At 44.6% G+C, this 12,395-nt stretch overlaps 1 protein-coding gene across 1 annotated transcript in view; it reads right to left on the bottom strand.

Annotated features, from left to right (window-relative positions):
* Nucleotides 1-12,395, bottom strand: part of LOC147748023 (cytochrome P450 2D15-like) — a 704,421-nt gene that overhangs the window by 211,788 nt on the left and 480,238 nt on the right. The window contains exon 6 of the mRNA XM_086957942.1: nucleotides 1,094-1,235. Within this exon, the coding sequence (XP_086814068.1) occupies nucleotides 1,094-1,235 (142 nt within the window). The remainder of the gene's footprint in view (nucleotides 1-1,093; nucleotides 1,236-12,395) is intronic.

Here is a 12,395-nt window from a genome sequence, read left to right as displayed (position 1 = left end):
GAACACATCACCCAACACCTTCGGAACCTCCACTGGATCCCTGTTGAGAAGCGAGTAACTTTCAAGATATTCACCCACACCTACAAATACGTCCACAACAACCGACCCCAATATCTCACCGACAGAATCTCCTTCCACGTACGTAAGATGAACCTCCGAATGGCCTCCTCACCTTCGCTGAACTCCTATGCATCCGCAGAGCAAGAACGGGAGCCAGAACATTTTCCTACATTTCGGCCAAGACCTTGTACGAGCTCCCGATTAACAACAGACGCGCCGCTACCCTGCACATCTTCAGGAAGATCCTCAACACCTGGCTCTTCAACTGACCAGAGCTATCCCCAGTACCTTGAGAACCTCACAGGTGAGTAGAAGGCTTAAAAGAATCCCTGATTGATTGATTGATTGAAGTATGTCAACTCCATATTTTTTTTAGAGGATATGTTTGAAATGATATTATTGTCATTTGATATTGTAGTTGTCAATATACTGCAATACAACCAGAGTTAAGTGTTGATAAATGTGATTAACAGTGTCATGACAGGGGAAACATTCTAGCTGCTAGTTAGATTTGTTAAATGTATAAAAGATTTACAAAGTATTTTTCAATAATTACTGATTAAATCAGTGGTATTGCAACTTCAAGGTCTCGAGGAATATAAACCTAGTGTAGAACCCTTTTGTGACTATATAACGTTGGTACCTGTTGCTGGGACCAAGGCTTTATCAGGTCATAGGACTAGAGTGAAGATATTCACATAAACAGATGTCTTACATGTTTTACATGAATTAGATAGTTTTGTAATAGTTTTAATAACTATGTATATAAAATGAAATTATTGGGCAAATAGCGTAAGTTCCCATTGTGAGTTAATGGGGTTTGATAGCCAGTAGCCTCACTTGAATATAGTTCATGAGGGAGGCAATTTAGAGGGTCGACTAATCGCAAGTCGATGCAGTGAGATCTTTGGTAAATACGTTTTGATATAAACCTATAAATTATTTTGCAAGAGGAGAGATGGATCCCTAATAAGCTATGAGATAATTTAATCCTTCTAAACCATCAGTATTAAAAAACAAAGTTGACACTTACTTTGAATGTCTGGGTAAAGAATCATGTACAGCAGCCCAAAGCGTAGAGTTGAAGCAGTGGTCTCTGTGCCTGCTGTGAACAGGTCAGTCACTGTCAAGAGGAGATTGAGTTCACAGAAGGAGTCCTTAGGGTCACCTTTCATCTAAAAGGGTGTTAACAGAGACAGAGTTTCAATAAAATGTACTACTGTTCTAAATATAATACAGAGAAGACAGAGAGAATCAGTAACAGGGAGCACAATATCGTAAATGATGTCCTAATGTTAGCTGAGCCAGTAATGTTGAATGATGCTGACAATTAGTGTACAACAGAGGTCCTGGTAAAAGGGCAAACATGGGTGTGTGCCCTGCCCACTGCATTTACTTCATATACTCTCAAGCAAGTCTAAAGACCTTGGCCCGTTGATGGTCACACTGCAACCAAGGCACTTTTACACCCTTGGCTTGTTGCTCGAGACAACCAGACAACTGCTGAGTCTGCCCTCCAGCAAACTGTGCTACTCACTATGAAGCCAAAATAATCTCTTCTACCAGAACCACTGGTACCTTGTGAAATAAGGGAGGCTGGGAACTCTGCTACCCAGATTACCCATCCTAACCGTTATTTACTGCTTAATGTGGTTTTCAGATTTCTCTTTCTGTCCTTACCCGTTACTCCCAAGTTCACCTCTTAAGCACCTTTCCTTTGATGCAAGGGAGGGTGTTGAAAGCAGTCAACATTATACAATCTTAAAAACTAAGGCACCCGCTAAAGCAAATAAAGGAGACACTTCCATTTAGCAATACATGGTATTGAAAGTTCCTTTATCCAGATCGGGTGTATGTCAGTAGGGAGATGATGTGGTTCTGGGTATACAGAAAGAAGTCTATTTAATCCAAGGCTTTTTTGTAACTATCCACATTCAGAGAACAGTGGCTTTGGGTAATAGACCGCTATAAATGCATGAGAGGAGTGCAAAGGGAATAGAGTGATTGCTCCATTTGAATTTGAATGTGTTCTTTGCTCATCCATAACAGAGATTTTGGGTCTCTCCAAAGGCTGAAACTAGTATGTTAATCTTGAAGGGTGTTGCTCTTCGCAGTAAATTCCAATCTCAATATATCTGGCTTGCTTTGAAAAATAGGTCTCTGGAGGCTGTCTGAAGCTCAGTTTGCAGCTCCCGGACTCCCAGGAGGGTCAGAGAAATGGGCAGCCAATGGCGATTGCTTCTGATCCTATGTAGGACCTTCATATGATTTACTTAGTGCCATACCTTGAAGTTAATTAAGGCATTGTTGATGGGTTGCACCTTTCTCCTCTGTGAATTGTGTTTGAAACTATTTGGTTGGATCTGGTGTGATTGTTGAGTTTGATCAGGGGGTTGTACTCATTATGAATATTGATAAGGACTTTGCCATTTTCAAATATTATTTGGTGGAGGTTCTTTCCAAGCTCCCATGTAATGATGGATGAGGCGGCTAGGGTAATAAATAAGATACATGTAACTAATCCTCCCTTCGGCCTCCCTTTTTAGAACTTTTGGTTGCTGGTGTGTGGAGGGACAAAAAATTATCCATCAGCATACCTTCTATGGCCCAGGTCTCCTGAAAGAAGCGTATATCATAATTGCTGTATCTGGTTAGTAAATTAATGATCAACTGTGGTGGCTGGTGGTGTGATACTTGATTCAAAGGTCTCTTCCTGCTGGTCCTTTCATGTGCTGGTAATTTCTAGTAATCTCTACCAGTGTTGTTTACTAGGGCTGTGGCTTGCTAGTTCCAATCACCATCTGCAGGTATTTTTTATCTCCTAATACTCCAGAGACCATTTCATTCTGCTATTTATGGCTGGGACGTTTACCTTTAGATTAAAAGGCTCTTCTTTTTAAATGTATTTTGTAGAGGAGGAGCTAACTAGGGTCCTGAAGATACGCTTGGTCTATATTTTCACTTTTCTCAGACCCGGGCTCATTTGGTGTGAATTGTGCCAAAATAGGTGAAACAGCAATTATAGAGTTTTATTTGGTAGTCTGAAATTTCCATTCTGATTGAGACTGTACTTTTTTCAGGGATATCTTTATGATCAGTAGAGTGTGCAGTCCGTTGGCCTTTCCTGAGACATGATAGATCAAAGCATTCCTGAGTGTTTATGAGAGAGCCTTTTCATCTCGTTATGCTGTCCAGTTGCACTGTACGACCTCAAGATGTGTAGTTAGTAGGTGTATCGGGTCAGCTCATTATATTAACACACCATCTTTGGCCCCTTCAGTAAATCTACCTAACCCAGATTCTTCCCTCCAATCACGGACTGGAGGAGCCATTGATCAGTACCCAAGTTTCCTCTGAAAATTCTGTGGATATCAATCCTTCTCCCTCTTCACCGCTATTGGATGTAGTCCGATTGAGGCAGAAGACCCTGCAATGGATTCTGGAGACTTTGGTCATGATGAACTCTGACCAGTTGTTGCAAACTAACTATATGAAGGAAGTCAAGTTAGAACCTCAGAAAGTGAACATGTGTCTGCCTTCACTTACTAGGCAAAGCAAACAAAAGGAAATGATGGACGGAGCACTGAAACTTTTCAGACACTCACCCCCAGTCACAGATCTAGGTTGAATCCATCATAGTTCTATAGCTCACTTCGCCACCTCAGTTCAGACCCAGCTATATGCAAACCAGTCTTGACCCTGTGCCTCATGGGAACGGTCCAGCCCGAACTGCCAAGCCACTGGAGGCAAGCTATCCTGGCTGATGAGGGGTGAAACCCCAAAACCGATCCTAGGATGCTTGTTTCCAGTCCAGGGAGGACCTGGCCTGGCAGTCCAGGATGGACTATTCCCATTGGGTGAAGGGCCAAGACTGATTTGCATATGGCTGGGTATAAACTGGAATGGCATGGTGAGCAATAACCGATGGATTTAGGCCCAGATCTCTGTACTGGGATGATCGTATAAAATTGTTCCACGTTCTGTCCATCAATAGTTCTTTTTGCATTTACTTACAAGGCAGCAGAGGAAATCACAGCTTCTGTTCATTTTGAAAGTCAGGGAATCCAGAACTCAAATATTCAAGCAACCCTCATATCCAGAGAATTCTAAGGGTTTAGAGATTGTCCCTAGTACACCTCATTATACTATTTATATCTTCAGACAGCCTATGTCAATTAAAAAAGTTTTTTTTAAATGGCTATAGGAAATCCACCCTAAATTATAGGATTCTCCCACCTAACAGACGGGGAAAACATATAAATAGTTTTAAAAAGTATAAAAGGGTAAAAGATACATAGGCCAGCCAGAGGTCTTCCCTTAACCAGGAAAAGTACTTCAAGGGAAATTGTCCCTGGAGGAGGACAACCTCATTTATCAACTAAACCCCACCAAGGGAAAAGCCCTTTATGTAATAATACTGATATGCCTTAAGCAAAAATAGCAAACATTGTTCTATGGTGGGTGAGGGTGGTGCCAAGGAGAAGGTCCAACCTAAATCCATCGGTTCGATCAAAGAAAAGCGTAAGACAATATTTCCCACTTCTAGGGTGAACTACATTTCTCAGGGGGAGATAAGGGGCTCCGCCATTTCATCCCTTTCTGAAATTGGTACCCCTCATCCCTTGGGCCAGTCTATTTTTTTTTATATAGACCGTAAGGGGAAGAAAGCAATAAACATTATGTTAGTTGAATAGATTAAAACTACTCCATAGCTTCAGCAGATACCCATACTCCAAGAAACAGTATCTGCAGACCTTGCACACGCAGGGCAAAGGGGGTCGAGAGCTAAAAAGGGTGGACGTTGTGTCCTCCCTAATAGCCAGTATTGTGTGCAGGGCTAAGGCAGGACTTTTAGGTCTAGTTCTGTGGATAGCAACTGAAGCATAAGTATCTATAGAAGATTTGTTAGTAAAGAGATAAAAGGTGTTGCCAGTGTTGAATCACCAAGAAGGCCTAACTTCTAGTCAGAAATATCCCATTCAGGAACTAATATAGGCTACCTAAGTTTCAACCAGGTGTCCAGAAATGTACACCAGTGTCATCATAATAACTTAAGGATTGTTATTTCAAATTATATGTCTCCCCACTGTGCAGGCTGTGGCTTAGGAAGGGAATCTTTGAATCGCTTGGCCCCCTTCATGAGCCATCAAGTGTCTCATGATTTGCGGAAGTAAGGGAACAAAGTATAGATCATGGAGTTCTCCTGAAATCACTCATTGGTAAGTTGTATCATACACTGCTTTACACTCCTAACAAAAGTGGTTATGTGAATCATCAAATTGTGCTTTTGGAAGAAACATGGTTCAGGGAGAACACTAAAGTGAGGGTTTTGTAACTATTATTAGACTGGGGTATGATCGAGGAAGAGGAAGATTATCAGGTGGGCTAATGATGACCATTATCTCTGTTAGAAACTAGAAAGTTTCAAATGATATGTCTCCCCATTGTTTAGACACCGCTACAACCCAAACAGCTGACCAGATTTTCACGACATTTGGCAGAAAGCTAAATCTTGGCCCAGAAATAGGGATTTTGTCTTTTGAAATATATCCATTCAGTAGTGTGGGAGAAATTAAAGGCGTAAAAAGATATATTTCAAACTGTGGATCGTTTGCGGATTCTTGCCAATGGATCCGCAAATGTGCAAGCTACACCTTGCATTGTGATTGGCTGTCTATAACTTGAAAAGCAAGTTGTAGCCACCATCTTTCAATTTGGTCCCCTTCTCTATAGTGAAAATTTTTAAAAAGTAGAAAGGGGTAGGGTAGAGGTACCATAACCCACTGGATCGTTTGTGGGTGCTGTGTAGTTGAACCTAATGATGAACTAATTTTTTGATTGTGTGGATTTGCGGAATCTTCGTGTTGCTCAGTGTTACCCCCTAGCCATTGGCAGTAGTTCCACAAATATACACTTTTTAAAAAATGAACATACAAAAACACATGCATATACACAACATGTACACACACATATACACACTCAGACAATCACACACATACATACTCACCCACACAACTGTTCAAGCATCCCCCACACAGTGAGACCCAGCTTCACAATTATATAGATACAGTCACTCACACTTATGTAAGCTGTCATGCTCATATACAGACACACACATACTGATTCACATGCATACATAGGGCTGATTTAGATCTAGTTAGATGGATTACTTAATAACAAAGATGACAGATAGCCTGTCCACCGAAATATAAATCGCATAGGACATAATACACTTAACCCCTCCTTTAGGAGATGAAAACAATCTCTATATACAAAGATATATGCACTGTATATCCTATGCACACAATTAAACCCACAGACACATAATTCCATGTACTAATGTACACAGAGACACATGTACACAACCTCACAGACACATACTCAACTACACAAGTATTGTGAAGTAGTGTGGCTCACTGATTAGAGGCGGCGGACCCGAGAGCAGAGGACGGCCCGGGACCAGGGTTCGATTCCCGGCGCGGCAGGTTTCTGGACCAGGGTCAGCGGACTCGATAATTCTCTCGCCTCGGTGCCCACTCTGATCAGCGATCACACTCGGCAACTCTGGGCACTAGCTTGCCTCATCTTCACTAACGGCCCCACCAGACCGCCGGGGATGCCTGGTCTCACCCTGGAGATACCCATTAAGGGACCATCTCTCAGGGAAGCCAGGAAGGGTTTCGCAGCGGTCGAAGTGCCTTGGGACCCTCCGGGTAAGTAGTGCGCTATATAAATGCCTATACATACATACATACATACATACAATCAGATAGAATCACCCCCTCACACAGAGTAGCACCCACACAGTGCACAACAGAGTCACACACACAATTACTTAACCTCACATACTGAATGCTAATGACACATGCACATAAATAATTATACACAACACACTTACTCACCCACACACACTCTCTGCAGACAAAGAGACTTACATTTATGCTCACTGTAGAGATATACAGAGTAATGCTCAAAACCACACAATCTTATAATTCTTTAGTCATCCACACACCGAGACAACCTTACAACAATAGAACCTTAGACACTGACATATATATAATGTTTTCCATCACATACACAACCAACACATAATCACATAGACAGACATGCAAGTGTGAATATATGCTCTTAGAAACATACATGCCGATATAGACACAATTCCATACTAAGGCATACACTCAGTCACACATACAGCCTCTTACATTCTTGTACAGATGTAGATATATTAACAAAGACTATAATATATTCTCTCTTGCACACACACATACATTGTCCTACACTCCTCTGCAGATACAGTTTTGAACCAATTTTTGTTTTTACATTTGCCTGGATCCACTGATCCACCATGATGTTTTATTTTTAAACTTTGAGAGTCACGTATTTCTTGTGTTATTATCCTCCCCACCCCCCCTCCTGGCACTTTGATTCTGGGCATTAGGCTCACCTGGTCAGGCTGTGCAGCGGAGTTCAGCGCTGCCGCCATTCCGGCATTCATTGAGGCCACGCCCCCTTCTCGAGGCCACGCCCCCATTTAGGCCACGCCCACCGCCGAGCATACATAAGGCGCTGAATACAAGCGCCGGTTGATGCATGTGAGTTCTCCTGAGGCGGAAGCCGGGAGTGTGTGTGTTTTGGAACTTTTAAAACTTTGAGAGTCACGTATTTCTTGTGTTATTATCCTCCCCACCTCCCCTCCTGGCACTTTGATTCTGGCCATTAAGCTCACCTGGTCAGGCTGTGCAGCGGAGTTCAGCGCGGCCGCCATTCCGGCGTTCATTGAGGCCACGCCCCCTTCTTGAGGCCGTGCCCTCTATTTAGGCCTCGCCCACCACCGAGCATACATAAGGCGCTGAATACAAGCGCCGGTTGATGCATGTGAGTTCTCCTCAGGCGGAAGCAGGGAGTGTGTGTGTTTTGGAACTTTTAAAACTTTGAGAGTCACGTATTTCTTGTGTTATTATCCTCCCCACCCCCCCTCCTGGCACTTTGATTCTGGGCATTAGGCTCACCAGGTCAGGCTGTGCAGCGGAGTTCAGCGCTGCCGCCATTCCGGCGTTCATTGAGGCCACGCCCCTATCTTTCTCATCCGCAATTATAAATCATGTGCTTTTTTCGGCAGCGCAGCGGACGAGCGCAGCGGGCACGTCGTTGGCGCGCCGGAGGTGCACCAGAGGTAAGCCCGTCTGCACCCGTCCGCGCCAGACCGAGCCAGGAGCCAGGCACTAGCGAGCAGTCGAGGCTTAAATACTCCAGAGAATCCTTACACCATCTCAATCAGCCTCTCTTACACCTATGCTCTCAATCACTTAGAGCCGAATCCCATCGTACTAATTGTCCCCACTTTCCATTCAAACTCACCCCCTCTATAAACGAGCATAACCCTCAGACGATCATAAATATGGCTCTGATTAACTGCAGGTCACTGCCCAAACACGCCCACGAAATGCATCTACTCATTCAGGAGCACCATCTAGAGATCCTGTTTCTCACAGAAACATGGCTTGCCCCAGACTCAGACGCCGACATCGTGCAGGCACTGCCCCAAGGCTTCCTTATACAACATCTGAACCGTCCGTAGGGTAGGGGAGGAGGAATAGCCGTCATCTTTAAAGAATCCTTCTCTTGTAAATTTATCGACAGCCCAATGACGGATTGTGAAAACACGCACGTCACTATCCAAATCTCCCCCTGTAACTCCCTTTCAGGAGTTCTCATCTACCGTCCACCAGGAGCAATGGGACAGTTCCACAATTCACTCTTGGAATGCTCCGTGGCCTTGGCTAGCACCCTGCCCAACTTCCTAATTCTAGGAGATCTCAATGTCCATTTTGACAATAGCAATGATGACACTGCCACTGATCTGATCCTAGACCTTGCAGCCCACCAACTTCACTTACAAAACAATCTTCCCACGCATAATCTTGGGCACTTGCTTGATCCTATATTTTGCAATTTTCCCGACCTCATGGTGGGAACACCTATCCCAGTGCCCTGGACCGACCACCGGCTTATCCCTTTGAGCTGGCGGATCCAGACCTCCTCTCCTCCTAACCAAGCACCGGGCAGACTCTCTCGCTCTTGGCCCAAATTTGACCTTGATAAATGGAAACATGCCCTAGAGCATACCAGGCCACAGCTTGAAAGTAACCCTCATTCTGCGGACGCGCAGTTCACGTTCTGGATTGAAAACTCCCTTGATACCGTTCTGCCCAAAAAACTGTATCTAAAACCCAGGAAAAAAGCCACCTCCCCGTGGTTTTCACACGAGGTCCGCCTCCTAAAGAAAAACTGCAAGAGAGCGGAAAGAGTATGGAGGAAAGATTTCGATCGCAACAGCAAAAGTGAATATAAACGGGCTATTCTCAACTACAAAAAAGCCCTCAAAAACAGCCTTCTTTAATGATAAAATTAGTAAGGCATCCTGCTCGTCCAAAGAAACGTTCCAAATTCTGGAACAAACATTTAAAAACCCCAGAACCATCCTGCTCATTTAATTTCTCGGACAACCACTGCAATGAGTTAGCCACGTTTTTTGATAAAAAAATACGAAACATCCTCCAACTTCTCCCCCCCCTTCCTCCTGAGGACCCCCCACTTACCCACTCATGGCAAACCCAGAACCCGAACACAGAACTTGATATGTTCTCTCCCATCTGTGAGGAAACCCTAAGGCCCATCCTTCAATCCCTCAAAAAAAAAAAGGGGCCCCGCATGATCCAGCACCAGTCAGACACCTTAAACAAGTTGCTCCTACCATTCTCGCACCAATGGTGAATCTGATAAACTCCTCTAAAGAAAGCGAATCGGTTCCACCAAGCTGGAAGAAGGCGGTAGTCAATGCCTTAATCAAAAAACCCAATCTCGACCCCAGTAATTTGGCCAACTTCAGGCCAATTTCCCTTCTCCCATGCGTTAGCAAGATAGCTGAAAAGTTTATCAACAGCCAACTATCAAACTACCTGGAAATTAACGAATTGCTAAAACCGTCACAGACAGGATTCCGCCTGGGCCAAGGTACGGAAACAGCGATGGTGGCGGTTGTCGAGGAGGCTAGGAAGATCATTGATGCAGGAGGATCAGTGGCAGTGATCCTTCTGGACCTCAGCGCGGCATTCAACACCGTCAACCACAGTATCTTGGCTCAGCGGCTCAGTGACCTTGGTATTTCAGGGCCGGCCCTGTCGTGGCTAAAATCCTATCTTCATAACCGCTCTTTCCAGGTGGCGGAGGGTGACTTCATTTCCAGGGAGACTCCTATACGTTGCCAAGTGCCTCAGGGCTCGTCATTGAGCCCGACGCTCTTCAACGTGTATATGTCGCCACTGGAAGGGATTGTCATCCCAGATGGTATCAAACTCCCGACCTACGCGGATGTCACCCAGCTGGTTGTTTCCCTCAGCCAGCAGGATAATTCCACCATCGATCTGTTTTCCTGCCTGGGGGACATAGTCAGCTGGATGAACTCATCCCACCTAAAACTCAACTGCGACAAAACGGAGATAATGGTGATGGGCAACCAGTCCCATTTCCGCCCGGAGTCTCTGTGGCCCCCATGCATGGGCCTGCCCCCAATTACCCTAAACACCCAGGCAAGAAAAACTGCTGGAACTTGCCTTGGTCTCCTACGTACCACCCGCAAGATCCTTCCCCTGCTCCCTTTTCAGTCAAGAAAACTTCTCTTACAGGGTCTCATCTAGTCTAGACTGGACTACGGTAATGCTCTATATCTCGGCGCACCTAAGAAAGTTACAGCCAGGCTACAGGTTGTGCAAAACGCTGCTGCTTGGATTCTTACCAACACTAAGATCCGCTGTTCTGCTAAACCAGCGATTAGAGCATTACATTGGTTGCCCGTGGAGCAAAGGGTGCATTTCAAGGCCTTGTGCCTAACCCACAAAATCCTTCATGGAAAAGCCCCGTCAATCCTTAAGGACCTTGTTGTCCCACATACCACGTCTAGAACTCTCCGATCTTCGAAAGCCCATCTAACCCAAATTCCCAGGATAAAGAAAGCTCGCTCCGGAGGCCGGCGCTTTTCCTATCACCCCTCCAAGCTGTGGAACACCCTTTCGCTTGACCTTCGGGCCCAACACAATCTGCTGCCTTTCCGAAAGCCGCTAAAGACATAGCTGTTCCCATAACCATCTGCTCCGCACTCGGCTGATCTCTCTGGTGCATCTTTTAGCGCTGGGACGCTCACGGGCAGCCATGCGCTCTAGAAATCTCATTACAATTACAATTACAATTTAGCCGAAATCATGTTGTGACCCTGATAATTGACTCCTCGATGGATCAGCGGATCTATATGATACATTAAAAAATGTGTGTGAAATTCAAAAATGCATTTATATCTTAAGTGGGTGGCTCAAAAAAGTGCCTTTTATTATACTGTGTTGTGCACACTTATATATGGAACTGATTAAAATCTGTGATGTTATTAAGGAAGATCCAGTTCCATTCTGATGTGAAATGGACTCCCTCCTTCTGGAACATACTGCTGTTAGACTTGGCATCATTGGTGTAGGTCTCCCTTCCCCTGCGACTCTTCCTGTCTTGTATGTTGGCTGGATATAGATGTTCAGGGTGCCGTGCCACTGCTAGTTAGTGCCACAGCGCGAATGCTCCATATACATAAATGACTGTGTGAATAAGGATAACTCCAATGCTTACATTTGTATAGCCTGTTTCTTAAGGATTACTTTCTATCACCCTATTCCGGCCCTAAGAACCCAATAGGAACTGCAAGTTTGATATGTGTATGCTCAGGCCGCCTTTTAGTAAGGACCGTTTAGGTATTATATGTTGTGAAATGCCTCTCCTGAAAACGCGGTAGTTTCTTTTTTAAAGCTTTACTGCGAGCTGTTGCGAGTATTATATGTTGTGAAATGCCTTTCCTGAAAACACGGTAGTGTCTTGTTTAAAGCTTTACTGCAGGCTGTTGCGACTATGCGTATTGGCTGTCTGGTTTTGGAGCAGCAAGGCCAGCTAGGTCAGACCTCGCTGAAGAGAGAGATTGGTGTTCCAAGCATGGGGAGGGGTGACTCTTTGATCCAAGCAGAGTCCTTTCTGGAAGGTGAATGATGGCTCCACCTCCCACTGGGTGTCTGATAGCAGACCCCCTTATTGTGAAAGGGCAGGATGTCGACTCGTAAACCAAGTGCTCCCTGACCCCACCTAACTGGTTCTGACTGGAGTCAGTAATTTGCAACCTTAGAGAACAAAGACTTTTTAGGTATAAAATGCTGCGCTGGAACTTTGGCCAAGTGTGTTCCTTCCAGATGTCAAGACAAATCTCTGTCCAAGTGAAGAGAGGAAAGGACTTTGCAACTTTGACC

The sequence above is a fragment of the Lissotriton vulgaris genome, chromosome 1_1, assembly GCF_964263255.1.
Source record: "Lissotriton vulgaris chromosome 1_1, aLisVul1.2, whole genome shotgun sequence".
Taxonomy (NCBI): Eukaryota; Metazoa; Chordata; class Amphibia; order Caudata; family Salamandridae; genus Lissotriton; species Lissotriton vulgaris.
Note: the sequence above shows the minus strand (reverse complement) of the source record. Positions and strands in the feature narration are given on the sequence as shown.